The sequence below is a fragment of the Macrobrachium nipponense genome, chromosome 10 (assembly GCF_015104395.2).
Source record: "Macrobrachium nipponense isolate FS-2020 chromosome 10, ASM1510439v2, whole genome shotgun sequence".
Lineage (NCBI taxonomy): Eukaryota > Metazoa > Arthropoda > Malacostraca > Decapoda > Palaemonidae > Macrobrachium > Macrobrachium nipponense.
The window spans coordinates 23452938-23474410 of NC_087204.1; the positions used below are offsets into that span (position 1 = coordinate 23452938).

Below are 21473 nucleotides of genomic sequence, written 5' to 3' on the forward strand. Positions count from 1 at the left end.
AATGATATTGTTATTGTACAATAAAGTTTCATACATACTTACCTGGCAGATATATACTTAGCTATGGACGACTGAGTCTATAGCCAAGTATATATCTGACAGGGAAGTTGAATGTATGAAATTTAAAATTATATATACTACATATAGAAATATTTCACTTTTCTATAGGAATTTTTACACAACCATCAAATAGCAGTAAGAATACATAACTACTACTATGTCGTACTATTAAATGAGTCATCAATCTACCTGAAATCCTCCACTAAGCACTTTCACATTGAAGAAAAATGTTCTGATAAACCAACCCCACCTCCTCATGGGCAGGAATTCATTTGTTCTTAAAAAATTTAAGAAAAACACTACAGAAACTCACCAATAGATTGTGTATGCTTCAGCCTGTGCCGGATCTTTAATATTGGGGTCATTAAGCAAATCCTGAATACCAAGCAGAATCTGCTTGATGGTAATTGCAGGTCGCCAATCCTTTTCTTCATCTAACAGTGACAAACAAACTGTTCCTGTAAAATATGGCAATTCAAATAGAAGTCTCCTTGTAAAAGCTATATGAATTAGAGTCTAGACTTACAAGAGGAGAATTGGCACACTGTAATGGCAGTCCTTGCCTTTGTATGAGCAGCTAAGCAATAACCTGTTGGGGTTATAGAAGCATCAGGGAACTACATCACGTAGCTTTGCCAGACCAGGAAGTAAACTGTACCTTTCAGGGCATACATATCACTGTCAGTATTATATCAAGCAACTAATAGCAGCATTATTTCAAGTTACTATAAAGTAATAAATGGTATTTTTATTTGAAAGTCTCTCCACCCATTAAGGGGTATCAGATTATTACAAATTGTATAGCTTACAGATAAGAAAGGGAGGGGTCTATCTCATTTCAATTCCATGTTTGCTTAAATTTAAATATCTCAGCACAATACAATTGCATTTGTTTTATTGACATAATTGGACCACTTTTGATCAAGACAGGGCATTTGTCTTCATAACAGCTGTGCTATGAATAAATGTACAATACAATAACCTTGAGGATATAAAATTTGGCCAGATCAATTAAAATTTTTTCATATTTCTACAGATGGCTTGGGAAACATTCACAGCATTTATTGCTATCATGAACATTGCACCTTCAAATTTGAGTGCCATATTGTACACATTCAATCCTTGCAACTTTTATCTACACTACTGTCCATTCTGCTTGTTTGTTTTGGAAATTCAACTGCAATTTATAAAAAATGGATTCTTTCTACATTGTTGTATAATGACTGCATACTTATGGGGACTGAATAGTTATTTCCCCCTTAATCCTTTTGCATTGGTGATTGCTGGGTAAGATTAATAGTAATATCAGCTCTTTTCAACTCCTTTTTACTTATTTCCTGATCTTGCATACACTTTTTACTTATTTCCTGATCTTGCAAATAGTAGTTGTTTCAAAATGTCAATTTAATAGTTACAATATGGCATGACATCCTCAAAGACACTGTTCCAAAGTCCAATTGTAAGCGGAATAAAGGAACTATGGAGCTAAGAAGCTAGAAAGTAAGGCATATCTACTACATATTGGTGCTGCTGTTCAGCAAACCTGGTGGCTCTCAGCAGGAAAAGAGGATTACGGATCAATGTGAAAGACCTCTGTGAAAATAAGACTTGAAAATTTATAAACGAGACCATCCATCAATGGTTGAAGTCATGACTGATTATGAGACAAACAATGTCAGAAATTGTATTTTTCCTAACTATACAAACCTGAGGTTCTTTAACAATAGGAAGGTACTTAGCGGCAGCTGAACCAGCCGTAAGCTGCAAACAAGAGAGAGAGAGAGAGAGAGAGAGAGAGAAAAGGCACTCCTCTTACGAGGTTCCCGTTGTCCAGCCACCAGGCTAGGTCCTGCCTTCCACCTCCGTGAGGGACACGGGGAAGAAGGGAGGGTCCCTTGCCTGTGACCAACACTCCTTTAGTCTCCACTGAAGAGACCGCAGGTGAAGATACTCGTGAGGGACTAGCTTTTCGAGAGACAACAGGTGACCGATCACAACCTGCCACTACTGAGCTGGTTGCTCCTGTAGAGACAGGAACTGTCTTGCTGCCTCCCTGAACCTGCTGATCCGTGAATCTGCAGGGAAGACTCTCCCTGCTACCGTGTCGATCAGCATGCCCAGGTACTTCATCCTCTACTTGGGCTCGAGGTCTGATTTCTCGTAATTCACTATGATCCCCAGATCGCGGAAGAATTCGAGGAGTCGATCATGTGTAACCAATCGTCGAGATACCTCAGAAGACGTATCCCTACCGAGTGGGCCCAAGCACTCACATGAACACCTGTGGGGCGGTTGAGATGGATGGGTATCTGGAAATACGCGTCCTTCAGATCCACGTAAAGCATGAAGTCGTCCTCCCTGATGGAATCGAGCACTGAAAGTGCGGTTTCCATCGTGAACCGAGTCTGGCGAATGAATCAGTTCAAGAGAGAAATCTATCACTGGGCGCCAGCCGCCGAGGACTTCTCCACCAGGAAGAATCGACTGTAGAAGCCCGGCGACAGATCTCATACGATCTCCACAGCATGTTTGCTCAGCATGGCTTCTACTTCCTACCGAAGCGTCACGTCCTTGGTTGAGCCAGGAACGTAGGTTTGCAGATGGACTGGGTTGGAGGTGAGGGGTGGCAGAGACTCGAAGGGAAGCAAATATCCCTCCCCAAGGACGTTCACTATCCAGGTCTCCGCACCGTAGTGCTGCCATGTTGCCCAATGGCTCGCCAGGCAGCCCCCCCCCAACTTCTGGCAGCAGGTGAGGGGGAACGCCATCCCTAGTGTTTCCCTCCTCTTCGACTTCTTCCCAGATCCTCCTGGAGAGAAGGACTGGGAGGAGGGCTGGTTGCGATCTCTCCCTACAGCAGAAGTTGAAGGCAGAGTCTTTCCTCTCGGCTTCGATGAGGCGATCGTCTTGGTCGCAGAGGAAACGCTAGCTAAACTCTTGGGCTTAGCCGCAGTCGTCTGAGGTTGCCAAGCCACCTTGGAGACTGCCTGGTGGACAAGACAGTCACTGTCGTCAGTGCGCCGCTGTTCCACCATCTCTCTGGGGAAGAGAAAGGAGGAACTCCGCATCGGTCCGTTGCAAAGACCCAGGGCCGCCTCACGCCCAGCCGCCCTTGTCACTCTGGTGAGAACAGCGTCTCTATGCTGGAGAACCAGGTTGGCCCACAGGTTAGCAGTCTGGTGGGCCAGGTAGGAGATGGCCCTACCTCCAGACTGGCACAGTCTCACAAAAGCCTGGTCCCCCACAGGTCGATCTAGGAGGCCGCTTGGAATGCTGCCATTGCGGTAGATTCCAAGGCAAGTGCCTCTTGCTGCGAGAACCAGAGGTTCTCCGACAGGAGCTGCGGCAGAGACACCTCTGAAGTTAGCCTAGCTAGCTCCGGGTTTTGGGCGGCAGAGGGTCCTCTGAAGGCACGTAGAAGCGCCTCTGTTGCGGTAGAGGTGGAGGAAGGAGTTTGGAAGACCTACCGGACCGAAGCGAACCCTTCTGTCCAGAAACGAGAGCGTCCACTTGGCTCAGCACGCTGTCAGCCAAGGCCGATTGCGGCAGACCTGTCGTCGTCCTGGGTTCCTTCTTAGTTCCCCAGAACGACTCCAAGCCCGATGTGGCCTCGGAAGGTGGGAGCGGCGATCCTTCCCCGAGGTCATTGCGCTGACGAATCAGCGCAATAACCTCCGCGAACGACCTCTGGATCTCAGGAGTGACTGCATCCTGTGGAGACTGCCCGTCCAGCGAGATTGCCTCCAGAGACCCACATCCTTCCACAGGAGGAACAACAACAGACCCCTCCTGGTCTCCTCCTGCCACTTGCGCATACGATCGGGTCGGTCGTAAGACCGTGCCAGGTTCGTAGGGCACTCCTGATCGCCTCTCTCTTCCCGGTGAAGCCCGAGGAAGTTGAAGGGATCAGAGAGGAAGACCTGATGCTCCCCCCCCCGTCACAGCGGGCATCATAACCTCTGGCAGCGGCGCCTGCACAACAGCTGTAGGGGTCACCGTGGCTACGTGCTGGGTGTACACCAGGTGCGGCGGAGCAGCGTAGCCAGGCGTGGACACTGTCGTGGTGGTCGGCCCGTGCATTACCAGCATGGCCCCTCTCGCCAGGTGGCTCAGCAGCCCTGGACCGTCGGTATCCCTCGCTTCACCAGCGAGTACCAGGCCCATCCGAGATCGTCCCCTGTAGCAAGCAGATCTGAGGAAGGAAAAGTCGGGGGGGCCCTCCCAGTTCCCACCCCAAGCGAACAGAATACCCAGAGTACAACTGTATGTCGGGGGATCTCGCCCCCCCCCCCCCCCCTCAACTAATCGAGAGAGGAGTGAGAAACCTCCCCCGAAGGGGAAGGAGCCATACGAGGGAGCCAAGATGGAGGGAGAAAAGAGATAGACGTGTCTGTAACCAAGGATGTAGCCGGAGAACCCTCCTCAGACTCCTTGGCCGGCTTACGCGGCTTCTTCCTCCCCCCATAGCACTCCCACTGCTCCTCAGACCAAAACACACAAGCATCACATGTCTCGGTGCGAGAGCATTCCCGCCCTCTACACAGAGTACAAAACTCATGAGGATCAACCTCAACAGATGATCGGAAGGCCCCCCCACTTACGGCCCTCCACACCAGGGCACAATCTGTGGCTGATGGGGGGCGAGGGAGTCTCTCCGGCTCTTGGGAATCCATAATCACTTGAAAAATTTACCAAGAATAAAATACAAAACACAGATACGTACTTACGCAGGCTTTGTACATTCACTGAGTAAAAGAAAAAGATAAACAGCCTTCACGAAGTAAAGAAAACAGAGCATACGACTGAAGCGGGCAGAGAGACTAGCAACACGTCCATCGACTAGTGCGGCCGAAAGCAAAGTGGCTCCTCTCCTCGCAGTCGAGCTGACCGCCAACTGCCGGACAAGTAGTTAACTACCGAACCCCCTTGTTCAAAGCTTATGACCGGTTCAGCTGCTGCTAAGTACCTTCCTATTGTTAAAGGACCGAGGGTTTGTATACGTGTCGGAACAACTACCACTACAAACTATCTAAAAGATATATATCTCTGGCAGGCAAAAGCAACTGTTCACACTATAAAACTGTAATCATAGTTTCCTTATTGAATGGAATGGAATATAAAAATTTAGGCCAAAGGCCAAGCACTGGGACCTATTCGAGGTCATTCAGTATTGAGGGGGTAATTGAGAGTAAAAAGGTTTTCACATTGTAACTGGAGGAAACCCCCACAGCTGCACTATGAAACAATTGTTATGAGAGGGTGGAGTGAAGAGAATAAGAATAAGAGCTACAGTAGAAGGAATGAAAGGGGTGGTAGCAGGGAGCCAAAGGGGTGTCACAAAGAACTAGGTAATGTCCACAGTGCACCATGAGAGGTGCATTGATGGCTCCACCACCTGAGGGGGATAATTTACTAATGGATACACAAATACCATACCATTACGTCAGTGGAGAGATTCAAATACGGCCAATTTCAGAAAAATACAAATACGCCATAGCCAAACTGCATAGACACTAAGTTTCACTCATGACTAAAATAACTGGTGTAAGAAAACTAAACGAGTACCATTCAGAAAAATCGTATGCATTTGCAAGTTAAAAAATGCTAACATTAAAAAGATTTTTGAGCAATATGACCAGAATATTTTTGAATAACAATCAAAATATATAATAGACAATAATGAAAATAACCCAAATACTTGAAGCAAGTTTCTCTAAAAAATATCTTCCATAACATACCAGCATAATGCTGCTCAAGTTTACACATAAAAGCATGTTATGATTAGAAACAAACTAAATGCACATTGCAAGAATTCAACTATACAGACTCCATACAGGTTTGAACTGCATTAGAAAACTGATCTCAAATTTTACACAATTAACCCTTTAACGCCGATTGGACGTATTAAACGTCGATACAAATTGTCTGTTGGGTGCCGATTGGAGGCATGGTACGTCGATATATTTTTTTTTTTAAATTCGCGGAAAAAGTTAATAGGCCTACTAGGCGAAAACTTTTGAAACAAGCGCCTTGGGGGATGCTGGGAGCTCACGGATCAAGGCGTAGTTTTGTTTACAATCGTTACCCAGGCACGCAATCGCGAATTTGTTTCTTCTCACACTAAAAAGTATCAGCGACATCTGAGAAATTATTTCATCACTTTGACAATTTTTGCACCATTTTATTTTAGCAGTTACATGGAGTATTATATATGAAAATGTGCGCAATTTCATGTAGAATACAACAAAAAACAACTCATGGTTATAGCTTTTATCAGTTTTAAAATTTTTTCATATAAAACGTTAAGTGCCAAAATTTCAACCTTCGGTCAACTTTGACAACCGAAATGGTAAAAAAACGCAATTGTAAGCTAAAAATCTTATTTTGCAACAAATTGGAAGTCCCTAGCACAATATTTCTATTTATGGTGAATTTATGAAAAAAACTTTTACCTTATGTCCGCGCGGTAACTTCCGAAAAAAATCTGAAATTTTTTTTGTCAGTGTCTCGTATTGTTTGCACCATTTTAAATTAGCCATTACATAAAGTTTTATATATGAAAATGTGCGCAATTTCATGGAGAATACAACAATAAGCAACCCATGGTTGTAGCTTTTATCAGTTTTGAAATATTTTCATATAAATAACAATAAGTGCCAAATTTTAACCTTCAGTCAACTTTGACTCGACCGAAATGGTCGAAAAACGCAATTGTAAGCTAAAACTATTACATTCTAGTAATATTCAATCATTTACCTTTATTTTGCAACAAATTGGAAGTCTCTAGCACAATATTTTGATTTATGGTGAATTTATGAAATACTTTTTCCTTACGTCTGCGCGGTAACTTCCGAAAAAATCAAATTTTTTTGTCCGATTGTCGTAATGTTTGCACCATTTTAAATTAGCTGTTACATAAAGTTTTATATGAAAATGTGCACAATTTTACGTAGAATACAACTAAAACCAACCTATGGTTGTAGCTTTTATCAGTTTTGAAATATTTTCATATAAATAACGATATAGAAAAAAATTTGTCCTTCGGTCAACTTTAACACGACCGAAATGGTCGAAAACTGCAATTGTAAGCTACTACACTTAGTCTAGCAATATTCAATCAATTACCTTCATTTTGCAACAAACTGGAAATCTCTAGCACAATATTTCGATTTATGGTGAATTTTTGAAAAAAAAAATTTTACGTTCGCGCGTTACGATTCATTATATTGGGATAATATTTCCTCTGTTGCCTTGATCGTTTTACAATATATATACCAAAATGATCGCAATTTAGTGTACAATACAAAAAAAATTAACTTTATCTTTAACCCTTTTGCTCACAGCGCGACTTGTATACAATTATATACAAATTTTTTTTCGTGCTATCATATATCTCAATATTTATATATATACTTTTTTTTTTCATTTCTGATGGTTGCATACAAAACTTAAGGCAATGACAAAAAAAGGAACCAAAAATGAACTCTTAATCTTGAAAACTAAGCGTGCTGTAATTTTTTGGGGAAAAAAAATAAATTAAATAAAAAAAAAATTAAATAAATAAATAAACAAATAAATAAAAAAAATTAAATAAAATCCGCTTCGGCGCTCACTCGCAAACGCCGCCGGCATATGAAAGACTATTTTTAAAATACCGCTTCGGCGTTTAAGGGTTAACTTAACCTTGTAATAACACTTAAGCAGTAACTTTCTCTTTAATCAAGTAATTTTGATGATGATATTGAGTGATGTAAATCTTACCTGATGGATAGACATTTGGGTGAAACAGTGGAGGCTCAAACTTGCACTTTGGTGGAGTCGATGGGTAGTCATCTTTGAAAATCATGCGCAGTCGATATAGGCCACTTTCCCATGGGGTCTAGGTAAGAAAAAATTAATATATTAAGTCTAAATTCATAAATAGCAAAGAACCCTTAACTACACATTCTGCATGGGAATATCTGATCAAGCATGGAAAATTGTAAAATGAATGAGTCAGTCGATAATTGTGTATTGCAAATACAAATATGCAATATATATATATATATATATATTATATATATATATATATATATATATATATATATAATATATATATATATATATATATATATATATATGTTTCTGTATGTATGTATGTATGTATGTGGTATATATATATATATATATATATATATATATATATATATATATATATATATATATATATATATATATATATATATATATATATATATCTATATATGTATGTATGTATGTATGATATGTATTATCTATATTTTTTTTGCATATTTTAGATGTAATGCAACATTCTGCAAAGGAAATAAAATATTATGTGACCAAGTTTTCCACTCCAGCTTATTTTTCTGCATTATGCATCTTCCTACTTACACAATCTTCAACCTTTAAAAGAACAATCCACCCATGGCCAGCGAGAAAGAGGAGGCCAGGTCATGGGTTGCTTCAGAAAACTGGATACCTGGGTATTTTCCTACCTGGAAACCTAGGTTAAGTAGGTTGTAAGCAAACAATCAGTTTCTTCCAGGAACTTAGTGAGGCCATGTCAACCAACATTTTTTTTTTTTTTTTTTTTTTTTTTTTGCCAGAAAATATCAAAGAAATTTCAATGTTAACTATTGTTTCAACACGTCTGAGACACCATTCTAGCGTTCCAAATTGCTAAGGAAATAATACATCAGATAAAGTGACTGTTTAAATTTCCCAAGGCAATAGAGAGGTGAGAGTAGTGGCTAGGTACTATCAAAATGAAAGCTTTCACTCCAACCAAGAATAAATTTTCTTACATACAGTTACTATCTAAGACTGTCCAGTTTTCTCTTTATGAGGGAAACTATTGTATGTGTACATAAAATCACAAGAAATAAAGAACAAAATACATATGAATATTAAAAAAAAACTTTTTTTACACTAGTACAACATATGTAAATGGGTACTCACCAGTGACGAATGTTGATTAATGATTTATTAGCCGTGCAGTCCGATGAATGACAATGAAGATCAACTGCAGAGCTAAGCAGAGGAGTCACATCTCTGAGAGCACCTCCTTACCTTCAGGAGCACTGACTCAGGCGATTTGGGAGGCACCTAAGTGATTCAAGGGGCACTACTTCAGGCAATTCTGGAGGCTTTGGAGGGTCCTTCTTAGTTCGTGTGATGAGCATTGTGAATGGCAGCTGCTGCTGTTGCTTCTTCATGGTGGTGAGGGCTTGATTATAGGGCTCCAATGCTGGAAAACTTCAAGGAGCATTCCATGTAAGGATCCCATGTTGCAACAACCTCCTGGAGGTCGTTTATCAATCTTTTAACTTGAGACAGGTGTTCCAAAGTCAGGCTGCTCTCCTCCTCCTGAACCTGGGTTGCCTTCTTCCTCGCTGGCAGACTTCGTCAGCTATTCCAAGTCCTGGTCTGTCAGGGGTCAGAGTGGGCATCAATGAGGGTGCAGAATTCATCCTTGGTGATATCGTCAATGTCCTCACCACCAAGAACTTACCTACTGGCTCGCCTTATTAATGGCTAATGCTGGATTTCCTGAGGAGAAGAGCCTGTATAATTATGGACACAGTCCGGCCACAACTTACTCCCGCAGGCATTCAAGGTCTCCTCCATGTCCTTCAGCGACCCGTCGATGACAGTCACACACTTAGCAATCGTGAATTTAAGCAAACAGACTTAGCGTAAATTCACTCTTGCAGTCTATTACATCAACAAGGTGTTGGAGGGGGTTCCCGGTGTAGAGTACCTTGAACCCACAGATGATGCCCTGATCCATAGGCTGGAGGAGAGGTGGTGGTGTTGGGAAAGAGAAACTCAAGCTGGACTCCCTTGTAATAAGTATCGAGAGGGTGGCCACCAGCATTGTCCATTATGAGCAAGACCTTGAACTCTGTCCAAATCAGCCAAGTACTGCCAAACTTGAGGAATGAAGCTCTGGTGAAACCAGTAATCCGTAAGGACTTTGGTGATCCAGGCCTTGGGATTATGCATCCAGAGGATGGGCAGTAACACCTTGTTCTTAGGTGCCCTGGGATTTGCAGCCTTGAAAATGAGGCCTGATTTCAGCATAAAGCCAGCCGCATTCCTGCACATCAGGAGGAGGGCCAACCTGTCCTTTTGTGCCTTGAATCCGGAGGCTTTAGCTTCAACCTCCATAAGGTACGTCCGGGACGGCATTTTCTTCCAGAACAAGCCAGTTTCATCCCTATTGAACGCCTGTTCTGGGCGGTATCCTTTCTCTTGAAGGGCTCGGGATATTTCGCGGCCGCCTCTGTCAGCAGATGCAGCTTCCCTATGTAGGGAAACAGACTTTAGGTGGAACCTTTTCTGGAATCCATGGAACCATCCTTTGCTCGTCTGAAAACCTTGGGGGCCTGAAGATTGTCCCGGTTGTGGCTCTTCTTCCTCTTTAGGAGCTGGTTCATCGAAGCCCAAAAATTCCAACCCCCCTTCTTCATCGCCTTCCTGTGCCTCTACATCTTTGGCTTCCTCTACCTCGCCACCTTGTGTGTCAGTTGACAGCTGCTGGTAGAGCTGTCATGCTTTTTTGTGAATGATCTATGAGTCAAGAGGCACGTTCTTCTTCCTGCAGTCCTTGATCCAGAACACGAGTGCAGATTCCAGTTTCATGACTTTTTTTTGTCTCCCACTGTGGATACAGCCTTTGCTGTACCATAGTACGTCACGTTAACACTTTCTTTTTTCTTTATGTATCTCACTGTCCTCTTGTTCACTTTGAAATGGTGGCCAACTGCAGTGTAACTTTTGCCCTCCTTCAACATACCGAGAAGTTTCACCTTCTCGTCGAGCTTCATAATGGTATTCTTTCTTTTAGCTTCTTTGCCAGAAGCCTTAGAAGGAGCAAGGACACTTTTAAGGTGCCATTTTTGGGCATGACGCGCACAGATATTTGCTGATAAACACAAAAAAGCTTTGCGTTTACGTGTCAGTAACTTTCTAAGCAGTGAGGCTGATGAAGGATATGTGTGATGTACCAACAATTCCATCTCCGCGAGATGGGGTCAGGCTTCAACCAATCAACGCCAAGTGTACAGCCATTGAGTGACAAGGGAAATGAATGCTGCTCCTGGATTGGCTGCTGTGCAGACAACAGCCAATAGCGTGTCTAATAAATTTTATTTGGGTATTGCTCTAAGAAGGCGTCACAGCATCATAAGATTTGTTTATCTGCGTTAAGTTGGCTTAGGTGAAGCATCTTTTAAGAAAAACCAATTTTGTAACTGAAATTTTGCCATTTACATTAAAATTATTACAGAACTGTAATATTTGAAAATTAATAAATATTTTTTCATCATAAAAAATGTATTTACTCACTAAAATATACTTGATACGTATGCATGCAAAATACGTACATACTGTGTGCTGCAGACAAAATCATACGTACCCTGCTATATTCCCATGGTCTTATGTATTTTAGATAGTCCGAGTATGTACGTAAGTTCAATGGTCTCTCGTTTGTACATTTTTTGCCTGTGGTAAACACTACTACGGACTAAGATACTTTAAAATGTCCTCTAAACGTTCTGCTTCGCCTAAGGCTTCTGGCAGAGCCTGAATGTCAGAAGCCCTTACAATTAATGAGTGCCGAGGAGAAAATAGACGAGATAGTCATGTTAAGAGAGGGTAGAAGTCATGGAGAAGTAGCAGCCCATTACCGCATGTCAAAGTGCAGACGCCTGCACCAAGATCAAATATGAGTAGGGCAAAATACTTGGGGAGGCCATTCTTGGACAAGAACTTGCCTCCCTCTTTAGTAATGCTATCCCATCAACGGACCAGGCCTTTGAGAAATATCGTGGTCTCTACAATTTGATTAGGGATGTACAGACAACAGTCAAGGCATGGGATAGAAATAAAGAAAGGGCCACAACTTTCATCAATACTGTAAATGAAATTGTGAAGCCCCATCTTGACTTGTTTGTACAAATGTACAATTACCTCAAGATGATGGTGCCTCCTGAAGAAGGTGACAAGGCGCCCTCAGAGGATCTGTAACTCCTCTACTTTGCTGTGCAGTCTATCTTAATCGTCATTCATCAGGCTGCACGGCTATAATATCATCATCTATAATCAATATTAATCACAAGTAAGTGCCGTATGATTTCATATGTACACATTATACAGTAAATAACATGAAAATACAGAATACTTCTGTAAAAAAAAAAAAAAAAAAAAAAAAAAAAAACAGCCAAGAATAATTTTAGGTATGTTCCACTAAGAACCCCGGAATGGGGGAGTCCTCCCGCGAATAATTTTCAGATAGGTTTCAAAAAAAAAATCCGCGAATAGGTGCGTTCGCAAATCCAGAGAATGCGAATACGGGGCCTCTGTATCAGTAAATTATTAAAACTGTCATAAAATATGCTCATTTTAGAAACATTCAAGTGAAAATATTGTAAAACATGTTCGTTATCCCAGTCATTTACCCAAGTCGAGATGTTGGCAAGCATAGGCTTTGGCCTACAAAGACGGTCATGATCAGAGGGTGAACAGGCCTCTCTCGGTGGCCTGGCTCCAACCCCCTTTCCAGCTTAAACATTTTTTCTACAAAAGTCAAAACCAACGTACTACCAACTGGTGATGGAAGCAGATTTAGTGTAAGTATAATTAACACTCGCTAGTACATACAATATTTGAGCAAATAAAATAAACGCTAAATAGAAACTATTCTACTTAAAACTTTTCAAAATGATGCGCAACAACATATGCATAGTTAACCGACTAAACTTGTGAACTTCCGTCTTTACATAAAACCCAAATGAATAAAATTCCATCTTATTTGTTTTCTAATACTCACCCAAACAGAGATTTCTGTTTACTGCAGAGAAATAAAACTTAAGTCTACCGTAACAACTTATGTACAAACATTAGAAATAGAACTTACTCCCTTCTTTCCTGGAATAGCACATTCCCAGTTCATTAAATTGAGTGTACCATCAGGGTTCTTTGTGGGACGTGCAATGAAGCCCTGGAAAGAGAAAGCATAGAATTAAAGAATTTCCTGAACTAAACAGCATTCTGGATATGATAAACTTTAAAGACCACAATGGGTAAAAACTACATTTCTGTACAAGAACACAATTATTTGGTTCTATGTCTCTATAATCTAGATTAAACTAGTACTCCCTTTACCATTTTGTCTACTTAGTATTGACACGAGTTCACATTCATTGTTTGTTTGTATGGTGTTAATTTCTATCACCAGAAACACACATCTCTCAATGGAATGGCCGAGAATCGAACTCGCGACCACCGAAGTGGGACGCCAACACCATACCAACCACGCCACTGAGGACACTGCTTTCATACAAGATATTATGGTTCAGTGATTATTCTGCCAGAATAACCATGAATATACACTATTTTACCAAGCACAATACCATCTGCAAGGTTAAAGTTTTTACACGAGAAAGTTAACACAAATCCTACAATTTCAATGGCTTTTCTTAGCCTAATAGCAGTTGACTTCCCCTAACTTCTGATTCAACTACAGTTAATGTCTCCCTCAATTCAAGGTTCTTTAATTCGGCCATAAAATCCTACTCAACCGTCCCAAGGACTTTCCAGAGGAAAGGGACCATTCCAGGACAAGGCCAATGTAACTTACAATGTTTGGAGTCTATAAATTTTTTGTTTACACTATCATTTACTCTCATCAGTGATTCTGGGTTACATATTTAACAATATTGTATAATTCATTCAGATGATTAGAAACTAAATCTTCCTTAGCCAAAATTTATCAAAACAGTTCAATGTATGACTTCAAATCTCCAATTACTGCAGCTTCTATAATTTTTTTTTTTTTACTATAATTTCAAGTTGACCCTTTTTGACCTGGTAGTCTATGGAAGGTAAGACAAAACTCCTCCCACATCTACATGCAATCCCAACTTAGGTCAAGGGTTTACAATCTTGTTTGGGAAAAGGGGCAAAGTTGAAACCGTGTTACATTTTTGTATATGTAGTTACAGGGACTCCTCGTATTCGCGGATTTCTCTGTGGACCTTATCTGCCCATTATTTGTGGGAGATTTCCATATTCACAGTATTTTTCTATGAGAAATATCCACAAATGACTGTATTTTCATATCTATTTCATGATTAAATGCCCTTTTTGTGATAAAACTATTAAGCATGGGTGCAATGAATCCTTTAAACTACAAGCAGTTCCCGGTTATTGAGGGACTGTTCGTGGCGTCTGGTTTTATGGCGCCATAACGGGCAGAGATTCAGTCATTGATGCCATAAGGTGCCAATAACAGTTATGGTGCCATAACATACATAACAGATGCCATTAACTGGTTATCGTGCCACATATTGCTGAGTTTCAGTTAATGGTGGTTTTCACATATTAGCACCCCACCGAGAACAAACCCCCCCCCCCCTCCCCCAGGGGATTGGCTGTACATATACAATGATTAAATGAAGTAAAAGAGACAAGGCATCCTGGAAAATGGTAGTAAAGAGCACAGGAGAGAGAGAGAGAGAGAGAGAGAGAGAGAGAGAGAGAGAGAGAGAGAGAGAGAGAGAGAGAGAGAGAGAGAGAGAGAGAGAGAGAGAGAGAGAGAAAATTTCAAAAAGGAAAATTAAGACTACACATTCCCCACACATGGATAACAGAGACCTGACAAAAAGGCATTCAAAGTTATCAGAGGCAATGGCAAAAGTGCTAGTCATGGGGTAGGGGTATACATGAATAAATGATGTGCTGGGAGAATACAGCTTTGAACAGTACAGATTCATGAGGCTGAACACCACGAAAACCCTTTAATTAATAAATATTTGACCTTTACTCATATTGCTTACTGAAAGTACTCATGTAAAGCCAAACACAATCACACAACTTACAAAAGGGTGATCTTTCCTCCATGCCTTTCGTTCTTCAGCAAGACGGGCAATAGCTATACCAGACATCTTGTGTATTCAAATCTGTAAAAGAATAGAGGTGTTAAGAGAACATTTTCAATTTAAATCTGTAAAAGAATAGAGGTGTTAAGAACATTTTCAATTCAAATCTGTAAAAGAATAGAGATGTTAAGAGAACATTTTCAATATCTTACTTCTTCAAATATAGGTAACCTAATTTTGTGACTTGACAGTATATATAAAAAACAACACCACCACTAAATGACAGTAGTAAGTCCAGCAGTTGTGGGGATCAACTAAAAATGTACACATACTTCAGGACACATGCTACCAGAGTCTAACAAAGACTGAACTCCTTCCTGACTGGGAAATACAGTACACTGGTACGTCAAATATTCATTCACCTGATACCTAACCTATATGCTTCTCTCAACCGAAAATTGAGCCAAATTTGCTACACACACAACTTTTAATTCAAGTCAAATTACTAGTTGGGTGTTTCAAGAACTATAGCAGTTTATCCCAATAAACAGTTAAGTCACCCCAGTGAAGAATAGCTGAAAATATGCAATACCATTACCATGGTCCATGTTGTCTAAATGTGGATGTTAATATTCAATGTACTACTACTTTGACCACAAAAATGTGGTGATGGTGAACAAAATGAGGAGAGAAATTGAGGAACTTCTTTGCCAATACCTTATGTACTGTATAGCAGATACTATGGATCCACTTAACAGACCATATTTAACAAATTCTACACATTATTGTACCCAGTTTCCTAACCTGCTTCAACATAACACCGAGGATAAAACTGAGCTACATATTACTTCGATAACGGTGGTACGGTTAACAAGGTATTTCTAACTAGTCAAGGACAATGGATGCTTCATGAGGCCCAAGTGGCATGTGACCAGATGTAAGTGAACACACAGTAAAATCTCAAGTTATTCATGCTACTAAGCTTTTTAAAACTACAATTTTTCTCTTCTTCCAATTTACACTCTTCACAAAAGCATACTACTACTCTGTCAAACTGGACAGTTACTTTGATTAACTACAACTCACTCAAAAATGACCGTAATCTTGATTGAAGCTAGGATTTATCAACAGTAAATACAACTATTTTTCTGGTTTCCTTTCTGCAGTAATGGTGACCAAAAACTTTGATTCTACTACAGAGTTACAAGTGTAAGGAATTCTAGAATCCTACAGTTGTCAAATATGTATAGATTATATGAAAAATAAAACACTGAACTCATTTTCACAATTAAAGATCTTGGAGCACTTATAAGTAAAATATAAAGATTTTCAATTTATTAGTGCAAACCAAAGATGTGTTCATATTATATGCAAATACTAAATATCCCAGTTTCCTTTTGTTTAGGCAGACATCTCGACTCTGAAAATTGGAGAATGCAGCCTGGGGCGACATCTGCCGAGATCTTCAGAAATCTAGTTGCTTCTGTTCCTAACTAGCTGCAGGAGGTCATTCTCCACAAAGGTGGACCTAAAGAGTATTAGGGGGTTTACTTGGCGAGTACCCTGATGCAACATAGTTTTGTTTTTCCATTTTTTAGATTTGTGATTTTCTTTATGGTGTTGCATGTCGAAGACTCCAGGTGGCAAAGCTTTTCGGCGGCGACTGTATTTTGTCATACCTTTTCCAAACCTAGAGATATTATCTAGGGGTATACAGGTGAATAATTGTATCCTAAGTACAAGCTCAGGTTAGGCTATTGAGCTATGGTACTCTAACTTAAACAGGATTGAGGTTTTCAGGCTCCAAGTCCCAAAGGCCTTAAACTGGAGAAAATACTCCACCATAGAATATGCTAATGTAACCTGTCAATGCCACCTTCCCATAGCTTAAAACAAGGCCTCCCCAGTAATGCTGTTGAATCATTGTGCATGCAAGATGTGGGGGGAGAGGGTGGTCCAAGGGGAGAAGTCCCAAGCCAGATTAGGACACCCTTCAAAAGATTCAGTAATGGAAGTAAGATGCATTTCTACTGAAATAGCTGCTTATATTTTTGAAAAAATACCTACTAAGCCTACATTCGCCCTAATCGCTTGCTCTGAATTCCTTATAACAGAATGGATAGTAAGGGGTCATGACCTACTTGCTGTTTCAGAGAGGAGGAAAACCCCCAAGCCAGGTTAAGACAATGTCTAAGGTTTGGTTTGGTTAAGATAAGCCTGATCAAGTCATAATCTCAGAAATATCTTACTGGTTCTTCACACTGTCCCCATGCTAGATTAGGGCATGGCACCCTAAAATAGGTTAGGTTAAGATACAACTTCCCATCTAAAACCATGGTTGTGGGATCCTTGGAAATGCAGGGCTTTTGGTGGGGGAAATCTGCAAAAGCCTAGGACATGTTTTGGTTATGGATTGGTTCTGCACATGCACAAGTCATAAGGGAGCCATATGTTTAAGAAGGGATTGGCAAAGGAAACTATACTAACCTAACCCATAGGCCGTGTTACTTAGCTGGTAAGGGAAACTCCACTCTTTACTAAAAGCTCCCATATAACTGTGTGCATGGGCGATAGCATTCCAGGATGGCCAGCATACAATTACATATCAGTTCTGAGGTTAGGGTAAATGACTCGGCATCAACATAGCGGCCACCTCTCTAAGAAAGCGGCCACTTCCCGAAAAAGCTCTTGAATTATGCCATTATTTCATAATTAAGGAGAAAACCATTACTCAGAGGAGTGTAGAGGGGTCAGTGTGCTGCCTGGATGGCCCACAACTCTTGACCGATGCTCATAGCAGCAAGTTCCGAGTACTATTTTGGGAAGGTGGCTGCGTTCCGGGATTGGCGGCCGGTAGGGGAAACCACCAACTGGACTAGCTGATCCAGTTTTCACTGCGTGTGGATCCACCCTCTGAAAAAGTACTATATCACGTCCTGACACCGGAGATGGGCACCAGTCACGAGTCATCGGGGGTGAGAGCAAAAGCTTGAGACCTCTATCCTTTCAGGGTGAGAGCAACAGCTTGAGACCTCTACTATCCTTTCGAAGTAAGTATTTTCTCCAAAGTCAGAAATTAAGGTCATACTCTAAGCTTAAACAGAGGTTAATGAAAGTCTAGCTATGCGCAGTGCAAACATACCTCCTTAACACTTTTGAAATTTTTACTTACACCAATAATGTAGAAGATTGACACCATCTCGATGTTTGCAGAGTCGCTTTGTCAAACTTTTTATTCCATGTGCTAAATCTGCACACCACCTTTACCCATAGACGCTGGGGCACTTTCTTCACAACAATCGTCAACAATAACGACGCCTGTGAGATATCCAAGGAAACCGACGCTTTTTTGGTAGAAAGAAGCGTGCACTAGATAATTATTTAAATAGTTAAACGGCAGTATAAGGTCATGAATGCATAAATTTTTTGCATATTCATGATTATTAATTTGAAAATATTTGCTCTTGAAAAAGTAAATAGATTCCTGACTCAAATATCAACAGTTTTGCTGTGAACAGCACCTACGGCGTTGTTCGCTCTCTTCTATTGTTTATCAGTGTTGCCAACTGTTATGTTTTTACCCTCCAAACTGGGTATAAGACTTACACAAAACCGGGGAAATAACTGAAATTAGAGTATCTATTTGTAGTATATATACATATTAGAGCAATTTTATCATTATTGCATTACTATGACAACTAGAATTCATGAAAACAGTCTGTAAATGCATCGGCGTATGTGTGAAGCTCCACTACATTGGCAACGATGAGTCATTTTACCGTCTGCTCATATCTACTTTAGAAATATCTGCAATTTTTTGAGGTTAATTTGGTTGCAAATAAGGGATAGGGGAAACAACCGACTGGACTAGCGGATCCAGTTTCCACCGCGTGAAGCCACCCTACGAAAAGTAATTTAACACGTCCTGACACCAGAGATGGGCATCAGTCATGAGTAGTTGGTGGTGAGAGCAGGAGCTCGAGACCTCTACTATCCTTTCAAAGTAAGTATTTTCACCATTAAGGTCTTATTTTAAGATTAAACAAGGTCTTATTTTAAGATTAAACAGAGGTTAATGAAAAGTCTGGCTCTACGCAGTGCAAACTACCTCCATGATCCTTTCAAAATTTTACTTACAACTACGAATATTTCGAAGATTGACGCCATCCCGATGTTTGCGAAGTCGCCTATGTCAATAAACTTGCCATTTCATGTGCTAAATCCGCAAACCACTTGTACCCATAGACGCTGGGGCACTTTCTTCACAAAAATCGTAAACATTAACTTCCACCCACGACTTATCCAAGGGAACTAATTTTTGGTAGAAGCGTGCACTAGATAATTATTTAAATAATGGTTAAATGGCAGTAAAGGTCATGAATTGCATAAATTTTTTTACATATGCATGATTATTGATTTGAAAATATCCGTTGTTGAAAGTAACGACGATTCCAGACTCAAATATCAACAGTTCTGCTGTTAATAGCACCTACGGCATTGTTTGCGCTCTTCTATTGTTTATCAGTGTTGCCAATTGGTGCGTTTACCCTCAAAACTAGGTATAAGACTTACACAAAACCAGGGAAATAAGTGAAATTAGTATATCTATTTGTAGTATGTATATGTACATATTACAGCAATTTTATCATTATTGCATTACTATGACAACTAGAATTCATGGAAACAATTTGCAAATACATTGGCGTATTTGTGAAGCTCCACTACATTGGCAACAAAGTCATTTTGCCATCTGCTCGTATCTACCTTAGGGGTTAATTTGGTTGCAAAAGAGGAATAAACACTAATTTACAAAAAATTTTGTAGTAATAAAGTAAAGTTAAACTAAATAATGAGTAAAGTAAACAATTAAAGGAATAAATCTTTGCACCTCATAAACCGTGTACTTGTTTGCTGCTCGCAACTGTGTTTGTAGAGTGACCGCTTAGGAACCAGGAACCACAACGTAGTTCAAGTGCAATTTGGAGTGAATTAAGACTAAAACATGAATAATTACAATCAAATACGCACTGTGTAGTTTCACTTGTGATGGCAGTAAGGATAAAACGGATCACCTGAAGATTAGCGACCCCTAATACCTCTCCTGAAGAAAATCGACCCCAATATTTTCCTCCTGAAGAAAAGCGACCCCAATATTTTCCACCTGAAGATAAACGACCCCCACTTGTTGGTGTCTCCAATCTTCAGATGACCAACTTTAGCTCATAATGTTATAAGATAAAAAAAATAGATATATTCATTAAAAACTACTTTATTATACATGTTAAAAACACAAATTTAGACAAGTGAATTTCAGTTCAAACCATTACCCCGGGAATAATTAGTTTCAGTATTTCTATATAAGCATTCCACATCGTTCGTCCCTGCAAATACGAAAGCCACTTGGAATTGGGCGCCAAATGTACTTAAGTCATGTTTAGTACAATCCCCTGGGGGTTAATTACAATAGTCCAAATAAATAGCTTAAAATTCTTGTTCAGGAGGTAAAACTGCATAGAAAAACCGCAACTGCCATAGTGTAGGCCGCCGCGGGATAGTAATATAGATCTACCGAAGTTTCATACTTTCACTAAAATAGGCAACAAAATGTTTTATTTTGCTGATTACAACTACAATCCTGAGTAAGATCAATTTCAGTTCAAACCATTACCCCGGAAATAATTAGTTTCAGTATTTCTATATAAGCATTCCACATCGTTCGTCCCTGCAAATACGAAAGCCACTTGGAATTGGGCGCCAAATGTACTTAGTCATGTTTAGTACAATCCCCTGGGGGTTAATTACAGTAGTCCAAATAAATAGCTTAAAATTCTTGTTCAGAAGGTAAAACTGCATAGAAAAACCGCAACTGCCATAGTCTAGGCCGCCGCGGGATAGTAATATAGATCTACCGAAGTTTCATACTTTCACTAAAATAGGCAACAAAATGTTTTATTTTGCCGATTACAACTACAATCCTGAGTAAGATCAATAAACGTTACATACATGCGCTAACATTGTTCAAATGAGTGGTGGGAAGGCTGGGAAAGATGTCGGATCCTTGCCAGTTATGAACGGCACCTCAGTCGGTAGACGCCATATTTTACGAAGACCTCACATGCCTATTTTAGTTCGTATGGCGCTTTCATATATCACATTATGTTGATATAACTTCAATCTTTTGAATGGTATGCCTAAAGATGTAATTGTATTCTGGTTTCACCAATTGGCAGATCTACATTACTATTCTGCAGTGGCCTAGACTATGGCAGTTGCGGTTTTTCTATGGAGATTTACCTCCTGAAAAAGAATTTAAAGTAATATTTATTCGGATGACTGTAATTAACCCCAAGGGGCTCGTACTAAACACGGCGAAATACATTTGATGGCCCAATTCCTGGTGGCTTTCATATTCGCGGGGAGGAACGATGCGGAATCCTTATATAGAAATACCCACCAATTAAATATTGGGTGAATAAGGCTGATCCACCCGATGACGATGGATCCACTGCGGTGTTTCCCCCATGTCGCTGG

At 40.4% G+C, this 21473-nt stretch overlaps 1 protein-coding gene across 7 annotated transcripts in view; it reads right to left on the reverse strand.

Annotated features, from left to right (window-relative positions):
- LOC135223477 (SUMO-conjugating enzyme UBC9-B) overlaps positions 1 to 21473 on the reverse strand; it is a 68404-nt gene that overhangs the window by 419 nt on the left and 46512 nt on the right. For all 7 annotated transcript variants that reach the window (XM_064261898.1, XM_064261899.1, XM_064261900.1 and 4 more), the window contains exons 2-5: positions 14943 to 15023; positions 12980 to 13063; positions 7822 to 7939; positions 374 to 518 (exon numbers count right to left, since the gene is read on the reverse strand). In XM_064261898.1, the coding sequence (XP_064117968.1) occupies positions 374 to 518; positions 7822 to 7939; positions 12980 to 13063; positions 14943 to 15008 (413 nt within the window). In that variant the 5' untranslated portion in view covers positions 15009 to 15023. The remainder of the gene's footprint in view (positions 1 to 373; positions 519 to 7821; positions 7940 to 12979; positions 13064 to 14942; positions 15024 to 21473) is intronic.